Raw genomic sequence first — 24,452 nt, forward strand, 5'->3', positions numbered from 1 at the left:
GCAATCTCTCTTTACGCTTCAATCCTTACTGCGATCTAAGAGCTATGGTTAACTGTTTTTCGAAAACAAAAAAGTTGCACAAAATACTATCAAAATACATTACAAAGTAGTTACACTTTTAACACTGTCTAATAAAAATTATTTTAAAGAATATTGCACAAAAAAAAAAGTTATAATGGCTCAAAGATAGGAGATCTCGGGAGTTAGAAAAAAAAGAAAATGGCAGGCAAAGGGCTTTAACATTGAGAAACATACTGTATATATACATGTCTAAAGATGTATTTATATATTATATTATAATATATTTGTTAATATACATGTGTATATATATATATATATATATATATATATATATATATATATATATATATATATATATATATATATATATATATATATATATATACACACACACACACACACAGGTATACCCCGCTCATATAGCGGGTTAGGGACTGGAGCCCCGCTGTAAAGTGAAAACTGCCTTAACCCCTTAATGACCGGACCATTTTTCAATTTTTTTACCCTTAATGACAATGGCTATTTTTACATTTCTGCAGTGTTTGTGTTTAGCTGTAATTTTCCTCTTACTCATTTACTGTACCCACACATATTATATACCGTTTTTCTCGCCATTAAATGGACTTTCTAAAGATACCATTATTTTCATCATGTCTTATAATTTACTAAAAAAAAATAATAAAATATGAGGAAAAAATGGAAAAAAACACACTTTTTCTAACTTTGACCCCCAAAATATGTTACACATCTACAATCACCAAAAAACACCCATGCTAAATAGTTTCTAAATTTTGTCCTGAGTTTAGAAATATCCAATGTTTACACGTTCTTTGCTTTTTTTTTGCAATTTATGGGGCAATAAATACAAGTAGCACTTCGCTATTTCCAAACCACTTTTTTTCAAAATTAGCGCTAGTTACATTGGAACCCTGATATCTGTCAGGAATACCTGAATATCCCTTGACATGTATATATTTTTTGTTAGAAGACAACCCAAAGTATTGATCTAGGCCCATTTTGGTATATTTCATGCCACCATTTCACCGCCAAATGCGATAAAAAAAAAAAAAAAGTTCACTTTTTCACAAAATTTGTCACAAACTTTAGGTTTCCCACTGAAATTATTTACAAACAGCTTCTGCAATTATGGCACAAATGGTTGTAAATGCTTCTCTGGGATCCCCTTTTTTCAGAAATAGCAGACTTATATGGCTTTGGGGTTGCTTTTTGGTAATTAGAAGGCCGCTAAATGCCACACGTGTTTTATGCCCAGGAGTGAAGGGGTTAATTAGGGAGCTTGTAGGGAGCTTGTAGGGTTAATTTTAGCTTTAGTGTAGTGTAGTAGACAACCCCAAGTATTGATCTAGGCCCATTTTGGTATATTTTATGCCACCATTTCACCGCCAAATGCGAGCAAATAAAAAAAAAAACTTTACATTTTTTACAATTTTAGGTTTCTCACTGAAATTATTTACAAACAGCTTGGGCTATTATGGCAGAAATTGTTATAAAAGCTTCTCTGGGATCCCCTTTGTTCCCAGAGAAGCTTTTACAACAATCTCTGTATATCACATGAATCAAATATTAATGTATATAGAACAAAAAAATGTATTTAAGGAAATATCAGACCTGATATAACCAAAATATACCGGTATATATACTAAAAATTAAAGGCCTAAGCGTTAAGAATAAATCATGTAGCAAGTGAAAAAAATAGTATCAACACACAGTGATTTGATTCATGTGATATACAGAGATAGTTATTTACCAATAAAAGCCTTCTCTGGTTTGAATCAGCAGCTTCCTGTGTCTTTATAGACTCATTCTATCATTAGATTTGGTTTGCAATTTAGTCTGTGCTGGATTAACTCATCTAACTTTTTTTCTTACTTTTTCATATTGAGAGATTTATGAGTTCCGTGCACTGGTTCTTCTGCAAATACTTTGTCAGTCAGGTGTTCCATTACTAATCACCATAATATCCTTTGGAGCGGGTTATATTAGTGTGTGTATATATATATATATAATATATATATATATATATATATATATATATATACATACATATATACATATATACACACACATTATATCACTGCCATTAAGCAGATAACATGATAACACATATTTATGCAATACTCATATTTAATAAAGATTTTAACTATTTATTTACTGTACATATTTGACATTTGTATGTTCAACAATTTTTGTTTCTCCATTGACTTGTATGGGGAATGGGAAAATGCGATGGAGTTTGCGCGATCTGTGGTCTTAGGTTTTTTTTTCTCCATTGATTTCTATGGGTGAACACATGCATGCGCACGTGAAAACTTAAGTTAGGTTTTCCACGCTAATCGGGTTAACGCTTGCGCAAACTAACGCCTAGATTACGAGTCTTGCGTTAGCCTTAAAAAGCAGCGTTGAGGGGTCCCAACGCTGCTTTTTAACGCCCGCTGGTATTACGAGTCTGGCAGGTACAGGTGTACCGCTCACTTTTTCTCCGCGACTCGAGCATACCACAAATCTCTTTACGTCAATTGCGTATCCTATCTTTATAATGGGATTTTCCTAACGCTGGTATTACGAGTCTTGGAGAAAGTGAGAGGTAGACCCTCTCCTGTCAAGACTCCTAACGCATTTAAAAGTCAGTAGTTAAGAGTTTTATGGGCTAACGCCATAACATAAAACTCTTAACTAAAGTGCTAAAAAGTACACTAACACCCATAAACTACCTATTAACCCCTAAACCGAGGCCCCCACCCACATCGCAAACACTTAACTAAAGTTTTTTAACCCCTAATCTGCCGACCGGACATCGCCGCCACTTAAATAAATGTGTTAACCCCTAAACCGCCGCACTCCCGCCTCGCAAACACTAGTTAAATTTTATTAACCCCTAATCTGCCGTCCCTAACATCGTCGACACCTACCTACATTTATTAACTCCTAATCTGCCGCCCACAACGTTGCCGACACTATATTAAATTTATTAACCCCTAAACCTAAGTCTAAACCTAACCCTAACACCCCCTAACTTAAATATAATTTAAATAAAACTAAATAAAATAACTACAATTAACTAAATTATTCCTATTTAAAACTAAATACTTACCTATAAAATAAACCCTAAGATAGCTACATTGTAGCTATCTCAGGGTTTATTTTTATTTTACAGGCAAGTTTGTATTTATTTTAAACTAGGTACAATAGTTATTAAATAGTTATGAACTATTTAATAACTACCTAGCTAACATAAATACAAATTTACCTGTAAAATAAATCCTAACCTAAGTTACAATTACACCTAACACTACACTATAATTAAATTAATTCCCAAAACTAACTGCAATTAAATACAATTAAATAAAGTAAATTATGAAAAAAAAACCACTAAATTACAGAAAATAAAAAATTTATTACAAGAATTTTAAACTAATTACACCTACTCTAATCCCCCTAATAAAATAAAAAAGCCCCCCAAAATAATAAAATTCCCTACCCTATACTAAATTACAAATAGCCCTTAAAAGGGCCTTTTGCGGGGCATTGCCCCAAAGTAATCAGCTCTTTTACCTGTAAAAAAAAATACAATACCCCCCCAACATTAAAACCCACCACCTACACACCCAACCCTACTCTAAAACCCACCCAATCCCCCCTTAATAAAACATAACACTAACCCCTTAAAGATCACCCTACCTTGAGACGTCTTCACCCAGCCGGGCACAAGTGGACCTCCAGAGGGGCAGAAGTCTTCATCCGATCCAGGCAGAAGTCTTCATCCATGCGCAATCTTCTATCTTCATCCATCCGGAGCGGGTCCATCTAGAAGCCAGCCGACGCAGAGCATCCTCTTCTTCCGATGACTCTCGACAAATGAAGGTTCCTTTAAATAACATCATCCAAGATGGCGTCCATTGAATTCCGATTGGCTGATAGGATTCTATCAGCCAATCGGAATTAAAGTAGGAAAAATCATATTGGCTGATGCAATCAGCCAATAGGATTGAGCTCACATTCTATTGGCTGATTGGAACAGCCAATAGAATGCAAGCTCAATCCTATTGGCTGATTAGATCAGGATTTTTCCTTCCGATTGGCTGATAGAATCCTTGGATGACGTCATTTAAAGGAACCTTCATTCGTCGGGAGTCGTCGGAAGAAGAGGATGCTCCGCGTCGGCTGACTTCAAGATGGACCCGCACCGGATGGATGAAGATAGAAGATCTGGATGAAGACTTCTGCCCGTCTGGATGTCCTCTTCTGCCCGGATCGGATGAGGACTTCTGCCCCTCTGGGTGAAGACGTCTCAAGGTAGGGTGATCTTCAAGGGGTTAGTGTTAGGTTTTATTAAGGGGGGATTAGGTGGGTTTTAGAGTAGGGTTGGGTGCGTGGGTGGTGGGTTTTAATGTTGGGGGGGTATTTTTTTTTTTACAGGTAAAAGAGCTGATTACTTTGGGGCAATGCCCCGCAAAAGGCCCTTTTAAGGGCTATTTGTAATTTAGTATAGGGTAGGGAATTTTATTATTTTGGGGGGCTTTTTTATTTTATTAGGGGCATTAGAGTAGGTGTAATTAGTTTAAAATTATTGTAATTATTTTTTATTTTCTGTAATTTAGTGTTTTTTCCCCCGTAATTTAGTTTATTTAATTTAATTGTATTTAATTGTAGTTAGTTTAGGGAATTAATTTAATTATAGTGTAGTGTTAGGTTTAATTGTAACTTAGGTTAGGGTTTATTTTACAGGTAAATTTGTATTTATTTTAACTAGGTAGCTATTAAATAGTTAATAACTATTTAATAACTATTCTACCTAGTTAAAATAAATACAAAGTTGCCTGTAAAATAAAAATAAATCCTAAGCTAGCTACAATGTAACTATTAGTTATATTGTAGCTAGCTTAGGGTTTATTTTATAGGTATTTAGTTTTTAATAGGAATAATTTATTTAATTGTATTTTATTTAGATTTATTTCAATTATATTTAAGTTAGGGGGGTGTTACGGTTAGACTTAGATTTAGGGGTTAATAACTTATATTATAGTGGCGGCGGCAGATTAGGGGTTAATACATTTAATATAATTGCGGCAACGTTTGGGGGTGCAGAGTAGGGGTTAATAAATATAATGTAGGTGTCGGCGATGTTGGGGGCAGCAGATTAGGGGTTCATTAGTATAATGTAGGTGGCGGCAGTGTACAGAGCAGCAGATTAGGGGTTAATAATATAATGCAGGTGTCGGCGATGTTGGGGCGGCAGATTAGGGGTTAATAAGTGTAAGATTAGGGGTGTTTAGACTCGGGGTTCATGTTAGGGTGTTAGGTGTAGACATTAAAAATGTTTCCCCATAGAAAACAATGGGGCTGCGTTAGGAGCTGAACGCTGCTTTTTTGCAGGTGTTAGACTTTTTTTCAGCCGACTCAGCCCCATTGTTTCCTATGGGGAAATCGTGCACGAGTACGTTTAGCCAGCTTACCGCTACCGTAAGCAACGCTGGTATTGAGGTGAGATGTGGAGCTAAATTTTGCTCTCCGCTCACTTTTTAGAGGCTAACGCCGGGTTGAAAAAATCCGGTAATACCAGCGTTGTTTGCAGGTGAGCGGTGAGCTGGAACTGAGCATTAGCAACGCACGGCCTTACCGACAAAACTCGTAATCTAGCCGTAAGTTTTTTTGGTACTTGTAATACGCAAAAAAACAAAAACAAATTCCACACCACTTGTAATCTAGCCCTAAATCTACTTCATTGAAATAGTAAGAAAAACAAAGCATATTAAAAAGTATAACTATTTTTAGTTCTGTTGTGCAGGCAAAAATAGATATAGAAGGTATAGTACATATAGTATAGGGTTAACAAAATACTTACATTTGCGAAAACTGTTTAATTTAGGTAATACGGAAGTTTCAAACTGTGTGATAACTTCTTCAATTGCATCACGCAGCCTCTCCTCTTTTATAGCATGCATGTAGTTTCGCAGCAATGGCGTATTTGATAAATTCCACAGAAACTGTCCACGATCAAAACTTTTTATATGTGGATGCTGGAATTTCTGAAACCCAAATGACAGTGCATGTTTGACATTTTTTTTAAATTTAATTTACCTTATGCATTCCAGATCATAGAAAAAAAAATCCAGATATGGCTTTGTAGTACTATAGTAAATAGAAAGCCCATGTGGTTATAGATTTATTCATTATTGTTAGTCACTGATAATTTACTTGAATTCAGACTGCCTTAAATTCAAAGCCATTAGCGTTCGACAGTTAAAAACGTTTTTTTTTTATCTAGTCCTTGTTGTAGCTGTGTCAGACCCAGGAGCATACAGGACCACACCCTACTTATGAGCACTAATTACTAATTATAAAACAGAACTCCCATCTCCTCCCCCCGAAGCATATAAAGGGATTGTGAGATACATGACTATACTTGTCTAATTTAATCAACAATAAATCCAAAGGTTGTTTTAACAGCCCCATATATTCAGATATTCTTAGAAAGGTGCCTTTATATTATCAGTGAGCCACTGTTTGTATATTATCATTATTATATTTTCAAAACAGGGGAAGTATATATGAGTACCAGTCCCAAATTATGTGACAGATATACTTAGATGGGGAACATATTTTTCTTTTCCCACTAGGATTTACATTTTTAATTGGAGACAACATACATTCCCCTCAGGATAAACTTGGACTTTTTTTTGTTTTATATTTCTTTACCACATTCTCAGCTTTAGGCTTTGGATTTTGAAATATTTGAATCTGTAAAATTGGACAGTTTGGAGATTGGTTGGGACCAAGTGTAAACAACAATATCTTATGTCATTTAGGCAATATTTCCATGTCATAATACAGTTTATACATGTAACTAAAGGTAATTTATGTAATTACTAATACTTTTGTATACATAGTACTTTCAGAAACTGTATCTTTTGAAAATTTTATATATAAAAAATATTAATTAAAAAGTTTAGATTTCAGAATAAGATTGAATTTTGGAATTCCGGATTAGGGAATATGTACCTGTACTTGCTGATAAGGGAATAATCCTTATTCTTTTATTGGATTGCTATATTTGTCATTGCAATTACCATAAGCACAAATTACTATCACTTAATAAAAGTTATTTTTTACATATTTCATACATTTTAACTTTCCCTGGAGTCTTGAGGCTAAGGGGTAGATTTATCATATGTCGGACGGACATGATCTGCTGTAGCATACGCTGTTGGCATTTAACATTGCACAAGCATTTCTGGTGAAATGCTTGTGCAATGCCGCCCCCTGCACATTCGCGGCCAAGTTTCAATCATCCCGATTGTATCCGATTGGGATGATTGCTGTCCGAAACCTCAGAGGTGGCAGATTAGTTAAGAAGTAGTGGTCTTATGACCGCTGCTTCTTAATTTAAGTTTCAAGTGGACCTAAAACTTCGGGGGTAGATTGTAGCATCTGCTGCTTGATAAATCTACCCCAAAGAGTGCTGTATAAATATATTCTTTTTCTCTCCTCCACTATTATAGTCTCACCATGAATAGCCTGCTCCCAGTGGGTAAATAGCAGTTATACAAGAGTTACAGAACACAGATATGATTTCACCTGTGCTCTGGTTAAGATAGAACCTTAACACAATATATACAAACCATATCAAAACAGCACAATTTTCAGGTGAATGTCTTTTTTAATTTAGAGTGGACGGAAAACAGTAATTTTGACAGAAATCTTCAGGTTAATTCCTCAAAAAGAGAAAAGGAAAACCATAGTGTGAAACTGTAAGATTTAATGATATACAGCAATACCGCTGTGCACTCCTACTCACATATTAAAGAGCTTCAATAGCTCTAAGGATTGTGCTTTATTAGGGAAGCCCAGGGTAATGCAGAAAACACTGTAGTCTCTGGTGCTGGTTACAAAGTTTTTATTAAAAGAATACAAAAGAAACAGGACAACTCCACTGATCACAAGGAAGGGCAACACACTAATGTGTTGCTGCTTGCCTGTATACTTATACCTTAAAGGGACAGTTTACTCAAAAAATTTCTGCCCTTTAATTTGTTCCCAATGATCCACTTTACCTGCTGGAGTGTATTAAATTGTTTACAAGTAGCTCCTTTACCCTTATATTGGCATTTGAAATTGTTAATTTAGCATGTGGTATCCCCACCTATTCTGAAAGTTTGTGGCCGCGCGTACCAGCTATAGATAAGCTTTGTAAACACAGCCAGCAGAAGAAATTACACTCCCAGTGTGAGAAAGCAGAGATAAGGTAATAAAATGTTGATTTTCCATTGTTCTCTCAAAGTATTGGTGATTGTTTTAAGGACAGATATAAGATAAAGAAGCAGGTATATGTGCACAATGTGATACAGTAATGAGATCTGATTATATCTACAAGCTCAACCTATTTTATTAGGCTGTGGCTTCAAAACACAAAATCAGAGCTTTAATGTACAGAAATAAACCTTAAAAAGCTAATTTTCATACATTTTTTACTCTGCAGTTGGTAAAAAAAAGCAATTGTAAACACATTAAGGGAAAAACTATTTTACAGTATACTGTCCCTTTAAGTGATTTGTTGTCATGTTTCTTTTATCCATCCACTCTAAATTAAAAAGGACTTACATTCACCTGAAAATGGTGGTGTTTTGATGTGGTTTGTATGTAATAAAACAGGATTTTGTACAATAATATACTGTAACAAGCTATTCTTCTGCAAGTAAAAATTAGTGGGAAGAGAGATACAAAAACTGCTGATAAAGTGGGGCAGGCTTCCTTTGGCAGAACAGAGAATGTTTTTGTAGAACTTAGTGAAGCTATGCCGGTATCAATACCACTAGAGAAGTGTTAGATCCGTGCCAGTTTCCATCAGAGGAAACTACATTTTTGATTTCTTTATGAGTAAGTTAAAAACTTACACTAGTGTCATTGCTTTTTATTACATAGACATGGATATCATTTTTTTTACAAGTTCACTGGAAGAACAAGAGACATATTGCAGTATGCACCAAGTATTCTCTTTAGACTATTAATATTGGCTAGCTGGCAATTTTCTATATAGACACATTGAGTATTTTAGTAACTGCTTCGAATAACTTTTAAACAATTACTTAGAAATCACACATGCTCTATAATATTTGATTCATATCAGAGATGTGCAGCCGTGAAAAATACGGTTCGTCTGATTCTTTCATAACAAATATTTGGGGAAATTTGTTTTCCTGAATATACGTTGGCTGCATTATTTGGTATTCGTTTTGTTTAAAGCTAAACGAATACTGAATATTCGTTAAACATTTACATTTGTTTTAGTTAAAGAAATGTAAATGTTCAAAAGCTACAGGTGAATAAAAGTTTGTCTTGAGCTTTATACTTACCTTTTGCACAATGGAGAGCGTTCTAACCTGCTCCTCTTCTTCACAGAACCCTGGCTGTGCTAATAGGGGGCTAAGAGCGGCCGTCTCCCAGGGCCTGCACTAAAGGACCTTCTCCATTAGTGCAGGCCCTGGGAGCCGCCACACTAAGTCTCCTGTTAGCGCAGCCAGGCTCTGTAAAGAAGAGGACAACGTTAGTGCAGCTCTCCAGCACACAAAATGTAAGTATTAACTCCTTAAAATTAATTTAAAGAAAATGAAAGAATACTGACAGTAATAAAATTCATCAGTATTTTTTATTTTCTTTAAATTTTGTTTGTTGATTTGGATATTCGTTTCATGAATAAAGGCGCTTGAGAGGTGACATGGTTAATTTATATAAATATATTCAAGGCCCATATACAGAAATAGCAGAAGCTCTGTTTGTTCCAAGAAAATTGTTTGTGACAAGAGGTCACAATTAAGGCTGGAGGAAAAGATATTTAATCACCAACAACGGAAACGTTTTTTCACTGTAAGAGCAATAAAATTGTGTAACTCATTACCAAAGGAGGTAGTTAATGCCAATACCTTAGATAAGTTTAAAAATGGTTTGGATACATTTCTGGCTAGAAACAGAATTCATGAATATGATTTTTTGTGTTAAATGGGTCACCTTTTAATAGGATTAATTTAAGCTCAACTGGAGCTTTTTTGTAAGTATATTAGATTTGTATAGGTTGAACTCAATGGACTTCAGTCTTTTTTCAACCTCATCTACTTTGTTACTATGAAATCAAAACAAATATCCTTTTTTTTTTCTTTGTTACACATGTTAATTTGTAACAAAATAAATGCACAACTCTAGTTTGTATAATCTTTTTTTCATCTGGAAAAAACCTCCTTTTGTATTTATTTATGAATTGAGGGCGTTTATATGCAGCAAATATACAAAACATACCATAGAAAGAGCTTCATCAATCTTTGCAGCAGTTTTTCCAACCTCAAATAATATTTCAGGAGTTGCTACAGTTTTTGCAATGGGTATTCCAGGAAGGTATGTAAGAAGTCTCACAATATGTTTCTGCGTCACAGATCCATACACTATAAATGCAAAATACAAATTCAGTTCATATTTAACACAGTATGGACACCTGAAGGAAACACTCAAAGGTTAGTTTGTGATTACAAAATGCCTTCCTTAAATGAAGTAAAGAAAAGTAGGATTCTCAATCATTTGATAACTTCCCTGGTAGAGGTTACCCACTTAACTACCATTGTGAAATATAAGCCATATGGCATTGAGCCTTTAGTATCATGCATATGAAAGAAAACTATTTAACGTTAAAAATATTTGTTTTTGCAGGAAAAAAAGTGAATTCTTTTTATTTTGGAACTAACATGAAGTACATGTACTGCTCTATGGGATGGAAGCGCATTCGCTGATAAGCAAAAATAAATGTCCAAGGCTGTTTCTAAAAGACTGGGTCAGAGTTAAAGTGCAGCCAGAGCCAAATGATTTCTTGCTAGTGCAACCTTCCCCTACTGCCCAGTAAACAAATCTGAATGACAAATATTATTATATTTTTAGCCTTTTTAGTTTTATTTTTAAGTAGTTCTTGCCTAAACAATAACTGCTTCAAACAGAAGAAATTATTATTAATACTCTACTTATTGCAGTTATATTAAAAGGTATACTAAACCCAATTTTTTTCTTTAACCCCTTAGTGACTAGGCTATTTTTCAATTTTCTTACCGTTAAGGACCAAGGCTATTTTTGCATTTCTGCAGTGTTTGTGTTTAGCTGCAATTTTCCTCTTACTCATTTACTGTACCCACACATATTATATATTGTTTTTCTTGCCATTAAATGGACTTTCTAAAGATACCATTATTTTCATCATATTATATAATTTACTATAAAAAATTATAAAATATGATGAAAAAATTGAAAAAAAAACACACACTTTTTCTAACTTTGACCCCCAAAATCTGTTACACATCTACAACCACCAAAAAACACCCATGCTAAATAGTTTCTACATTTTGTCCTGAGTTTAGAAATACCCAATGTTAGTAGTAGTTATAAAGTATTGATCTAGGCCCATTTTGGTATATTTCATGCCACCATTTCACCGCTTAATGAGTTTAAATAAAAAAAAATTGCTAACTTTTTCACAAACTTTAGGTTTCTCACTGAAATTATTTACAAACAAATTGTGCAATTATGGTAAAAATGGTTGTAAATGCTTCTCTGGGATCCCCTTTGTTCAGAATTAGCAGACATATATGGCTTTGCTTTTTGGTAATTAGAAGGCCGCTAAATGCCGCTGCACACCACACTTGTATTATGTCCAGCAGTGAAGGGGTTAATTAGGTAGCTTGCCGGGTTAATTTTAGCTTTAGTGTAGAGATCAGCCTCCCACCTGACACATCCCACCCCCTGATCCCTCCTTGACCCCTCTCAAACAGATCTCTTCCCTCCCCCACCTTACAATTGTCACCGCCAACTTAAGAACTGGCAGAAAGTCTGCCAGTACTAAAATAAAAGTTTTTTTTTATTTTTTATTATTATTATTATTATATAAATTTCTGCAGTATAGGATCCCCCCCTTACCACCCAACCTCCACGAGCCCCCCAAACAGTTTTCTAACCCGTCCCCTCTACCTATTTGCAGCCATCTTAGGTACTGGCAGCTGTCTGCCAGTACTCGGTTTGCTATAGTTTTTTTGTTGTAATAAAAACAAACATTTTTTTCCGTAGTGTAGCTGCCCCCCTCATTAGCAAACCCCCCTCCCCTTTACAAACATGGATCCCACATAGGATCCCCCTCCCTTCCCCCCTCCTCCCCACTGCCGTGATCAATGTAGCGTGGCGTAGCGGTCCCACCCACTCCTGCCCCCTTCACGCTCCCTTCCCACCCTCCTCCCGTCTCCTCCAGTGATAGGCTGGCCACCCGCCTCCCTCCAAGCCCTCCTATGCCACCAACGATTGGCACTTTAGCTGGCCAATGCAGAGAGGGCCACAGAGTGGCCCTCTCTGCATCGGTTGCTTAGGAAAGGGTATTGCACGATGCCTCAATACCGAGGCATCACTGCAATACCCTGATAGCGGCTGGAAGCAATCACAATCGCTTCCACCCTTTGAAACCCCTGAGGACGTAGACATGCAATTTTAAGCAACTTTCTAATTTACTCCTATTATCTATTTTTCTTCGTTCTCTTGCTATATTTACTTAAAAAGCAGGAATGTAAACCTTAGGAGCCGGGCCCATTTTAGCTTCAGCACCCTGGATAGCACTTGGTTATTGGTGGCTACATTTAGCCACCAATAAGCAAGTGCAACCCAGGTTCTGAAACAAAAATGAGCCGGCTCCTAAGCTTTACATTCCTGCTTTTATAATAAATATAGCAAGAGAACGAAGAAAAATTGATAATAGGAGTAAATTAGAAAGTTGTTTAAAATTGCATGCTCTATCTGAATCATTAAAGAAAAAAAAAATTGTGTTTAGTATCCCTTTAAGGCCATAAACATTACATAGCACAGAATCTTCTTTATTAATTTTAACCTTAAGAATTAAATGACACCCTTGTATGGGCTCACTTCCATTGACACGTAATTCGGTTTGCGTGCGTTTACAAACTGATAAATATGATGTGGGCAGCAATTTCGTTTATCGACTGCTTCCAATGGCGCACTCTACCTCAAAACATTTTCGTGTCCCATAGGAAGTATTAGAAGCTGTTAATCTATAAATTATACCAGGTTTCCAATGAAAGCTCAAACCGTTAATACACTGTCGGAGGCTGTTGATACATTGAGAAGAATTACACCCAGCTCAACTTGTTGTAAAAGAGGGAAAAGGAGCTTTTTGATACCTGGTTCCCATTGAAATGTTAAATCTTGCAAACAATGCAAGTGTCTCAATGTAGAAATATATTGATCTATGTAATATATATTGTTGTCCCATGTATAGGAATAGTTGCACTTATGTTCTTATGGACATATTAGTATGTATTTATATATAAAAATGTATGCAAGCATATATCCACAAAATTCAAACTAGTCCTATGACTAGGGCAGCAATACATATTACATATACTCATTAAGTGGAAAAATATAATTCTAATAAAAAATAGTATTTGCTTATATGTAAAAAAATATATATTATAAATAAGTGTATCTTAGTTTTTGTTTCTCTTTAGAGGTGATCACAGGTAAGGAGCATAGACGTTAAACGTAAATTTTATAGTGTAAGGTCGAGTTACCAAAAGAATTAATTAATTTTCAAGAAATCCGGCGTCCGATGGAAACGTTAACACAATGTTAACTTACAGCTACACTAAAAGAGCGACTGCACGCAATGCACAAAATATTTCAATGGAAACGTGGTACTACAATGGAGCCATAAATTACTTTTAGCTGTTGGAAACTTCGGTACCTTTTGGCTCCATTTTTAATGACTCAATGGAAGCGAGCCCAAAGTTGTTTTCTATAACTTCTGCCTGATAAATTAGACTAAATAAAATTGCAACCCATTTTATTCTTCTCACAAGTTGTATAAAAAGCTTTCCCAACCCAATCTCTTTGCATGGTCCCTCATGTTTAAGTGTGTTTCTTCTTAAAGCGATGGTAAACTCACTATAATCACTTTTTATGAATTGACTGGAATCATCCAAATAAATGTATTAGCACTTTTATTTCCCGCTACCTTACCTGCAATAATTAATTTCCATTAGTATAATATTGCTGCCTGTCGATCGTGTAATACAACCTATTACCCCTATACTTTTTTTTTCCCTTCAAGTATCCAATCAGAATACTGTCCAACTGGCTCGCTTTAGTCTATGTGCGGTATCAATGCGCATGCGTGTTGTTGCGCAAGTTTACTTCTGATCTCTTCAGTCTTCATGCGCGTTAATGATACAGGAGCGCATGCGTACAGGCTCAGAGGAATAGAATGAGTGACGTATGTAACATGCGCATTAGTATCCTAATTATCGGGAGCGCGCAATGATGGTGACGTATGTAGTGGGTGGTATTGCTATAAACGTCACTTGTTGGAAGGGAAAGATAGCTCAGTGGGTGGAGTAAAATTCGTCTGGGCTGTACTTTATATACATATTTAAAGGTAATAGAGTTAATTTTAATACTTTCCTTTAGCGGTTGTACTTTAAACAATACGATTGTAGTAAAACACTATAGGCAATAATTGATTGTTTACCATCACTTTAATGTCATTTGTTACAGTCCTTTTTTCCTTTAATATATACAAGCTCAAAAATATTTTTGTAATATGAAAAGGTCATAGAGACACAAAACATTTGCCAATTATTTTCAGGCTTATTAAGCTCTTTAATTACACTAACTACTATCTGTCAACTTTGCTTTGTATCAAATTTGCTTTGCTTTTTTGGTATCTTTTACTCATATTTAGTAGCACAGAATATTGGACAGGCTATTTGTAAATACTTCTTATAGGCTATTTTGGCCAATTCTTAAAAACACTGCAACAAAAAGATTACTAGATTGGAATTTTTTTATTTTTTTATTTAATTTTTTTTATTGAGGTTAAACATATTAATAACAATATACAAAAGTTCAATATTGAATACAGTAGGTACATCGTAAGTTATTTAGCCCTTATATACAGAACAACCAATATCTAAGTACAAGATACACGGTTGCACATATATATAGAGTACAGTTCTATGAGAGAGGCTACTACTGAACTAAAGAAGTGAAACCTCATTTTATTTTTATATATGGGATGAATGCACCTCTAATGCTCCAACAGGCCACTCTTGGACCTATATAGACTAAATGGCCCAGATGAGGAGCTCCAATATGCAGTACGGTCACTCTTGGACTTTGGAAAATAAGTAAAATGATAGAGTGGGAATAGTTCGATTATTTAATAACAAAGGTTACATAAGAACCAACATATAATAATTAATTAAATAACTAAGGTGCCTCAAGAGAGTGGCTGAGCACTCCAATCTAGGGACTGTGCCATATAATAGAGAACTATAAGATTACATTATAAATAATGTCCAATTCTAATTTAGTGAGTCTCAGGTGTAAATACGACCTTCATAGTAGTTGGGATTAAATGCAGGTGTATAATCCGGGCCATACTAATAAGGAGCTACACCAGAATAGAGGCCCAAAGAGATGCCTAAAATGTAGTCAAATTATGAGTTTACGTGGTGTAGTATTCTACCCCTGAGTTTGATCAATCAACTGATATGAAGTGCCTACAGTACAGGTCACAAACAACAACTTAGACCATTCTTGTTTACATAATGACTGAGATGGCTATATACTTGTAAGATAACCTACTTGTTCCCAGTGAGTCTATAAAACACCCACATGTAAGTGTTGTCATGTGCTGGAGCACTTCATTAGGTCTGAAGTGATCAGTAGCCAAAGCTATAGGTGCCTGATCTCCCCAAATAAAGTAAATTGGATAAGGGATTATATCAGGATTAGGGTCAACTGATGAGAATCTTTAACTTCCCTGGTAGTGAGTTGTGTGGAGATTACCATATTACACCCTAGAGAAAATGGGATATTAAAACTGAATAACAATATGAGAGAAATAAAAATAAAATAAAAACTTATTTCCTCTACAGTGTCACAATGCATGCAGCATATTGGCAGACTCACTGAGTGTAACAAACATAACATCTACAATTAGAGACACTTATGCAATTAAACTACTATTCAAACATCTTTAGGACATTTACCATTTCTATTCTCAGCAAATCTCCAGAGGGGTGAGCGAGCCTACAAAGTGCTCACAGATAACACACCTGATAACCTGTTAAACCAGTTAAACATAAATTCTAAACCATTCTATGCTATATCTAAAACACTGGGCGTTATGGTCGAGAGAGCCACCTCCCCATTGGCCCCCCCTGGTCAAGCAGGTGTCCGGGTTCTCATCCACCACCATGCCATATTTAGCAGGTGTCTGAAGTGTCTCAGTCTGAGATCGGTCTCCCAAGAGAATAGCGCACAAATCCCTCTCTAGATCACAGAAGTGTTCCCTCAGGAGGACATGTACTTGCGTCTCCCATCTTGCCAAGGCTTCCATTAGTTCTCGGTGGGTTAGATGTATTTAGTACAGCAAAGTGATCCCTTGAGGCGGTACCGTCTTGTTAGTGATGGTTCTCTCTTAGAAATAAAGAAGGCAGTCTAGATATGACTGCTAACTATCCTATTTCAGGATATCGTAACCCCGGAGTTCAGGGGGGGGGGGGGGTAATATTGCAGCAGCCCCAAACCTACGCTCCTGATCCCTACCAGGAACTTCTTCTGTGTCTAAACTTACTGCGTAGAGGCAGAAGTTTGTTAAAATGGCTTCCAATCCTGAGAAGAAGTTTGTCGTGTAGCTGCCTCAACAAACATAGGCATGAGCTCTGTCAAGACTTCCACCCTCTGAGTATAGTTATTAAGAGTAATAAATAACAGCTTCAGGATAAGAAATATCTAGATTTACTATTAAAACCTCCTATGAATAATGTCTAACTCAAAGAGCTTCATTTAGACACGTCTTGCCGCATTGAGTGTAGGCACCGCCCCCTAGATTGGAATTTTAATCATACTATAGTAGTGACTGTATAATTCAGAAACAGGTAAGCCCAAAAAGGGATCTTATATGCCATCTCTTTAAGACAAGAAAAAATTCTCCATCCAAGAAGTCAATCATTTTGAAGTTAACTAACATTCAGCATATATTTATAATAATAATAATAAAAAATCCTGTAATTCAATGACACAGCTGACATATAAATAAATCAGTTTATGTCATGCCAGAATCAGGATGCAAATGTAATGCAAAAGGAGTTTCCACTCACCCCAGTCTGCTTTCTTCAGGATGTTTTATTTGAAGAGCTGCTTGCAGCAAAACCCACTTATGTAAGTCTAATGGCGCTCTCCTTTTCTGCTCTCTGCCTGACTCAGGGAGACTTATTTTGCTGTAGAATGGGTCGGCTGAATAACCCCGCTTACATGATGCCCATAGGGGATAAAGCTCAGAATAAGAGATTGTAATACTACGTTGTGCTTATGTAGCTTCACAGTGATCACATCTCAAAAATTACAAGCCCTTGTTTGTTAAAGAGACAGTATACACCAATTTTCATATAACTGCATGTAATAGACACTACTATAAAGAATATTATAAACAGATACTGATATAAAAATCCAGTATAAAACCTTTTAAAAACTTACTTAGAAGCTTCAAGTTTAGCTCTGTTTAAAAGGTAGCTGGAACACCCACTGCAAGTGGGGAATATCAGACCCCCCCCCCCTTCCTTTGCATATGACAAGACCCTTTAAACAAATAGAAGCAAGCTGGAGTAGGTATATGCCGGTATTCTCCTAAAACTTTGGGGCTTGGTTAGGAGTCTGAAAATCAGAGCAATGTTATTTAAAAATAAGCAAAACTATCCATTTAAAAAAAAAAAACTTTATGGGCTATATAAATGGATCATCTACAAAACATTTATGCAAAAAAAAAAACGAGTTTATAATGTCCCTTTAACAATGGCTTGTCTTGGCCCCTCCCCCTCGGTCCCAGTGAACACGTAAAGTGATAAAAGTGTAAAATTTATTTTAATCATTAAATAATTTTTTTTTGTGTTTTTACCTCTAAATTTTATTTTCTGCCCTTGGTGCTAAAAGAGTTAAACATAATATGTCAAAATACCTCTAGATAAATACCCTGGGGTGTCTAAATTCTACAAATATATACTTGGCCTTTATTTGAAATACATTACTTGGAAACATAGAAATATAGGGTATTCCTAAAATCAGGACAATATAATGGGCCAGAGGCGATCTAAAGCTCTCCACTCAGGCGAGGCGATTTAAAGCTCTCCGCTCAGGCGAGGCGATCTAAAGCACTTTTTTTTTTTTAGATTGTGACTGCAATATACTTGGGACCTTTATTTCTTATTATTTAGCTTAATATGGAGTTGCTGGGCAAGGCTCACTTTGTGTATCTTTACATTGATTGAATATAATAATTTTTAAATGAGAAACAAATAATATAAAGAATTTTTGGAGGATAGCATTTGCTGTTGTTGCCAGTCCATAACAAATTATTAATGCAAATTAAAAAATGTGTTTAACCGTATATTTGTGGGGAAGTTTAAAAAAAGCAGCTGTTAATCTTTATTTTTTTCCCTTTAAACATTACATTTTAGAGGATGCTTAAAAATAAATGTTTAAATTATTGTGTTTTCTTTTCTTGTAGGTTCAATAAAAACATATGCAGTAAGTGCGAACACTTTACTCTAAACATTTAAGAGGCAGGGTCTGAACTACCATTGGTGCAGCAGCATTATCTGTGAATAGATTCTCATCAGCTTTATAGAGCGCAGCATGGTCACTATTAGTGTATACATATTCTGTCATTATACAGCACAGCATATTCATCAGTGTATACATATTCATCGTATTTATAAAGAACAGTGTATAGTGTATAGAAACTCATCATTATAGAGTGGGCTTACTGGCGGCGTATAAATACACATTATTATTATAAATTGCAGCATACTTATTATCAAATAAAAATTAAATACCCTGCCATTACTGCTTCTTAACAAAATGTTAAAGTTATGTGTTGAGCAGCTATAAAGCTTATTTTATCCAGGGGTGGACTGAAACCAACCAGGGCCCCCAGGTAAAAATGTGGCAGGCCCCCACCCCCTTTGCTCCACCCACTAACCTACTATGCTCCTCCCCCACCATTTTTCTATTGCCGTATAAAGATATATAATTTTTTTCTCATTTACATAAGGGGAAAGAGTGAGACGGAGGAAGGGAGAGACAAAGGAAGAGAGAGAAACAGAGGGGGAAAAGAAAAAGGAGGAGACAAAGACTCAGGGGGAGTAGGGATGCCATTGCATGTAAACCACCCCTTACACAGGAGACTCGCTCATCACTCATCATTGGCTGGCACAGCAGTATAGGCCATGGTGTAGTGTGTGGTTGGTACCTGACTCTGCTTCCCGGGCCAATCTCTGCCTCGGTGCCTCCTGTCTGTCTCAACCCGGGTCTTAATCCTCCCCCAGGCCACCAGCAGAGCAGAGTGTAACTTCCTGTTCCCTTTGCCTGTGCGGTCCCTACTCACCCTGGCCTCTCTCTCTCTCAGGGCCTGATGATAAAAAGTTTGCCACTAAAAATTTGAAATCAATTATCAAAGAAAAAGGGGCTGTCCCTGCGAGTGGCGAGATTTCTGTGTATTTTTGTGTGAATGGGTTAATTATTCATTTTGTATCATTTTTAAAATTATGATTTTCATTGTGCACTTTTGTAATGTATGCATCTCCTTCCCAAACAAAAATGCCGTATACGCCCCTTAGTGACACACCCTGTTTTCGGGGTAAAAAGTGGCTTTAGGGTAATTCCAGCAGGGAAACAGATGCACTGGCGAGCGTTGTTAAATAATCTTTCCAGCCCATAGACCTTTAGATCATCAGGTCCTCAGTAAAAGAGGGGATCAGTAGGGATGGAACAGAAAGTGTAACCAGCCACAGAGTGCAAACTCTTCACATCCCTCACCCCCCTCCCGCCGCAGACTTTTTGCCCCCCGCTCCCTCCTGGCGTCAGGCTTCTACTCACCCCTGCTACCCAAAAGCGCAATGCACTTCTCTGTAGTAGAGCTCTTCTGCAGGGCCAAAGGTTTTGCTCCAATATTTCCCTAGATCACCATGCAGCATGCTGCTGCAACACTTGCCTGCTCTATGTTTGCGCTCCCCTATTGGGGTGCCCTAGGGTGGCTGCCAAGTAGGCCTTATGCAAGTGCCAGCCCTGGACTGCAACATATTTACACTTCAGTTCACTTTGGCAGTCATGGGGTTAACTGCATTTACCAGGTATTTTATCTCAGAACCGCACAGCTGTTTCTCATATATAGCCTTCGTGCTCCATGCCTTGCTGAGGGAGTTACAGATGCCTGTACAGAAACACAGTACACCGCTGCACCAAAAAAACTTGCTGGAAAAAGGTTCTGTAAGTCTCTTACAACATTCAGTTATGTGAGGTGATACTGTTACAAGTAAGGGACGATATGCAGATATCAGGAAAAGTACAGTACTGGTCCTGTTTCTACAATGTTAAGCTACAAAACTTAATGTAAGAGAGGGCGCCAAGAGGCCAAAAATATCAAAACACTATTGTTAGTTAAAATAAAGCAGATATTTATTAAAATATACTAATAAAAATATATAGAGGGACGTCTCCCTACAACAAATTATTGCACAATTATTATTTAAAATCAAATATATACCATTTATATATATAAAATGATATAGTTCCCAGAAAAATAGCAAACAGATAAACAATATTGTCCGTTATTACAGAGGCTTAGCTATAATCCGTTACTTTAGATTTCAACCTGCACTTAGTGCCATGCACACAACTTGGCATCTCGTGCTATCTTTATTTGAAATAGAAGGCATCTAAGCTATTTGTTTGGTTCAGAACCCTGGAAAGCACTTGTTCATTGGTGGATACATTTATCCACCAATCAGCAAGAACAACCCAGGTTGTTCACCAAAAATGGGCCAGCATCTAAACTTACATTCTTGCATTTCAAATAAAGATACCAAGAGAATGAAGAAAATTTGATAATAGGAGTAAATTATTAAGTTGCCTAAAATTGCACGCTCTATCTGAATCATTAAAGAAAAAAATTGGGTTCAGTGTCCCTTTAAGTATTTAAACAGTATTTAAACAGCCATTATAGTGCAAAAAATGCATGCTCTAATTCAACTCCCTTAAAGGGATACTAAACCTAATTTTTTTCTTTAATGATTCAGATAGAGCATGTAATTTTAAGCAACTTTCTAATTTACCTATTATCAATTTTTCTTTGTTCTCTTGCTATCTTTATTTGAAACGCATGAATTTAAAGCTTAGGAGCCGGCCCATTTTAGGGTCAGCACCCTGGATAGCGCTTGCTTATTGGTTGGCTACATTTAGCCACCAATCAACAAGAGTAACCCAGGTTCTGAACCAAGAATGGGCCAGCTCCTAAGCTTTGCATTCTTATTTTTTAAATAAAGATAGCAAGAAAACGAAGAAAAATTGATAATAGGAGTAAAATAGAAAGTTGCTTAAAAATGCATGCTCTATCTGAATCATTAAAGAAAAAAAATGGGTTTAGTATCCCTTTAAGTCTTGCTCGGGAGCCACAGAGAACTACTGTTTGACAGCAGAAACTGACCCAATAAGCAGCAGTAGTTGCATGTCCTAGCTGTGGGTGTTAAACACATAAAGTTACAGGGTCGCTAATGTTAAAATTACATGCTCTAATGAATTAGAAAATTTATTCTTTCCACCATAATGGCCCTATATAAAGGGACATGGATCCTCACTCTGCCATAAATGTCTGTGCAGGCCGGTAAGTATACAGTCATTATGGGATCTTACCTATAGGTTCAAGAGACATAATATCTCCAGTTTTCGTGAAGATGGGCTCAGGGGTAGGAATACCTTCTTTGTGCAAGAACATCATGACATGTGTTTGAGCTTCAATCAATTCAGTGTTTTTGCTGTCTTCGCCATTAATAATTTTCATCACATATTCACTGTATTCAGTCTTGTCTGCAACCAAAGCTTGAATATGAAAATTCTGATCATCATAACTTGGAAGTGGCCTGACACTCGAAACTTTTAAATTAAACAATGATTCAGCAAATTTAAGGGCTTGCATTTCGCTAAGAGCAGGCTTGCTGGCGATGACTGTATTTCCAGGTTCATTTTCAGAAGACATTTTTTTTTAAATCTAAAACACACAAACAAAAAATAATTATTTAGACATTATTATTAACCAATATATATTATTGGTGTTATATCATTTATATAAAAATCCTTACTGATAAAATCAATAGTTAAAGGCCCATAATAGTTGGAAAATTACATGCTCTAATATGTTAGCGACCCTACCCTACTACCACAGTAGAAGTGACACTCAGAACCCATGGAGCACTGCTCAGCCAATCAGCAGCGCTAGTCACACAATTCAGATGTACAACTGGCACAGCTGATTGGATCAGCGGCAGTTCCACTCAGGACCAATGGGGGGATCCCAAGCAGAACTCCTAATGTGTGTTTAAAGTGAATGTAAAGTTTAATGAGAAAGTGCCCTTACAGGGGCACTTTCATTAATTAAACTTTACATGTAAGCGTTTTTTAAAAAATATTTACGTTTTTCCTTATGACAGCAGACCGGCGATCTTCCTCCCGCAGCTCCTGCTGTACTTAGCACAGCAATGACGAATCCGGCTTCCTCCAATCATTGCGAGCACCCCAAGGCATCCAGCTCATGAGGCCATGCAATGATTCGAGGAACCTGGATTCATCATCTGCGGGCGGAGGATCGCCGGTCTCCTGTCATAAGAAAAAAGGTAAGTATTTAAAAAATAAACACCGGAGCACTTTCTCATTAAACTTTACATTCACTTAAATCCATTTTGCAGGGTTTAAACACACAGTAGTGTGGGGTCTATAGTCTTAAAATTACATAAATTAGAGCAGGTCATTTGTTTTACTATTATGGCTCTTTAATGTATTGATCAAGTTCATAGGAAAGACTAGCAAGTCCTTTCTGTTTAGTTATCAGAGCAAACACTTCAAAATTCCCAGCATCTCTCTAGCACTCTCAAGAGTTACACTGATTTACTGATGTTCATTCCTCATGAAAAAAAACATAGCAACTACTAGCGTTTGAGAGGCTGGTGAAGTTATAGACAACTTTGTTAATCTTGACTAACAGTGCTACTACTCATTTTAAAGCGACATGAAAGTCAAAATGAAACTTTCATGGTTTGAGCTGAATTACCATTTGCAAGTGTTAAACACACATTTATATGCAGTGTAAATTCAATGATAGTTGTTATGATACATTTTTCAGTGATGTTTATAGAAAATGTTTAAACTCAGAGTCAATATTTGTCTATGGGTGGCTAAGAACAAATATGTGAATGTTTACATGTTTGGCTGCTAATAGTATTATCAGTAGCCTTGGGTATTTAAAGGAGTAGGATGCCTATAGGTATGTACAGTGCATGTGTGCATAAGTGGATATTTATTATTTGTACATCTACATAAATACACATGATGCAGTTATGTATTGAAATTTATCAAGTCTGGTAAAGACACAGTGAAGAGACTGATTTTTGGCCAAAAGCTGTAGCATTTTAATGCACAAAAGAAAACTTCCAACAAAGTAAAGGTTATTTAAAAAAAAAGAAATATAAAACATAAATAATCTGAGTGTGATAATAAGCCTACATAAAAACCATTGCAAAACAAAAAATCATTACATTATACAGCTATCCATTTATTTAAAAAAAGCACATAAGACGTGAAAAAAGTATTATTTTTTTCATTGTTGAGCAGTGCCTATTTACTATGGCACTTAGGAACCTATAAGAAACATGAAAGATTGATCGTGGTTTAGCTATAGCCCAGGTTTGTATTTAATGATAGGGCTGCTGAAACACCCATGAAGCAACCTCATTTTTTAAAAAAAAAAACTTAAAAACTATCCACTACATAGGTTTGATACCCAACACTTGCAAACTTGTATCCAATTTGCTGTGTCTGCAACCATGCATATAATAATATAGCTATTGGATAATATTGCAATAAAAGCGTATACCTTATCACACCCTTTACTACCTGTTACTTTATAATCAGGTCATACCAGAGTAGCAGCGTTCAGCATACAGATTGCAGTTTACTTTTCAAAAATATTTCTTGCGCAGTTGCGCACCCATTAGAGCTGGACAGAATAAAACCTTGTAAGTGTTAGAAAGTCTGTGATTGGATGAGTCGGGTTTCAGTCAGAAAACTGACCAATAGAGAAACTGCTTGCAGACACACACGAAAACCAAGAATCTCTGTATTCATTCCGGGACGAATCGAGTCGACGCAGCATGTCTGGAATGAACTTTAGCCACCGAAAGCAAAGTCTAACATAATATCTTACTTCAACCTCATGCTTGAAAATGTTAGTAGTTAGTAGAAGTATCTGTATTTTTATTATATTTTTAATGACTTTG

General features: G+C 36.2%; 1 protein-coding gene across 2 annotated transcripts in view; it reads right to left on the reverse strand.

Annotated features, from left to right (window-relative positions):
• The window catches only part of HYKK (hydroxylysine kinase), a 33,154-nt gene extending 8,952 nt beyond the window's left edge, over positions 1-24,202 (reverse strand). The window contains exons 1-4 of one of the 2 annotated variants that reach the window (XM_053717403.1): positions 24,095-24,202; positions 21,817-22,171; positions 10,330-10,472; positions 5,885-6,068 (exon numbers count right to left, since the gene is read on the reverse strand). In XM_053717403.1, coding sequence (XP_053573378.1) covers positions 5,885-6,068; positions 10,330-10,472; positions 21,817-22,159 — 670 coding nt within the window. In that variant the 5' untranslated portion in view covers positions 22,160-22,171; positions 24,095-24,202. Of the gene's footprint in view, positions 1-5,884; positions 6,069-10,329; positions 10,473-21,816; positions 22,172-24,049 lie in introns of both variants that reach the window. The other variant, XM_053717402.1, reaches the window with a different exon arrangement.
• Between the last annotated feature and the right edge of the window lie 250 nt (positions 24,203-24,452).

Source organism: Bombina bombina, chromosome 6, assembly GCF_027579735.1.
Source record: "Bombina bombina isolate aBomBom1 chromosome 6, aBomBom1.pri, whole genome shotgun sequence".
NCBI lineage: Eukaryota > Metazoa > Chordata > Amphibia > Anura > Bombinatoridae > Bombina > Bombina bombina.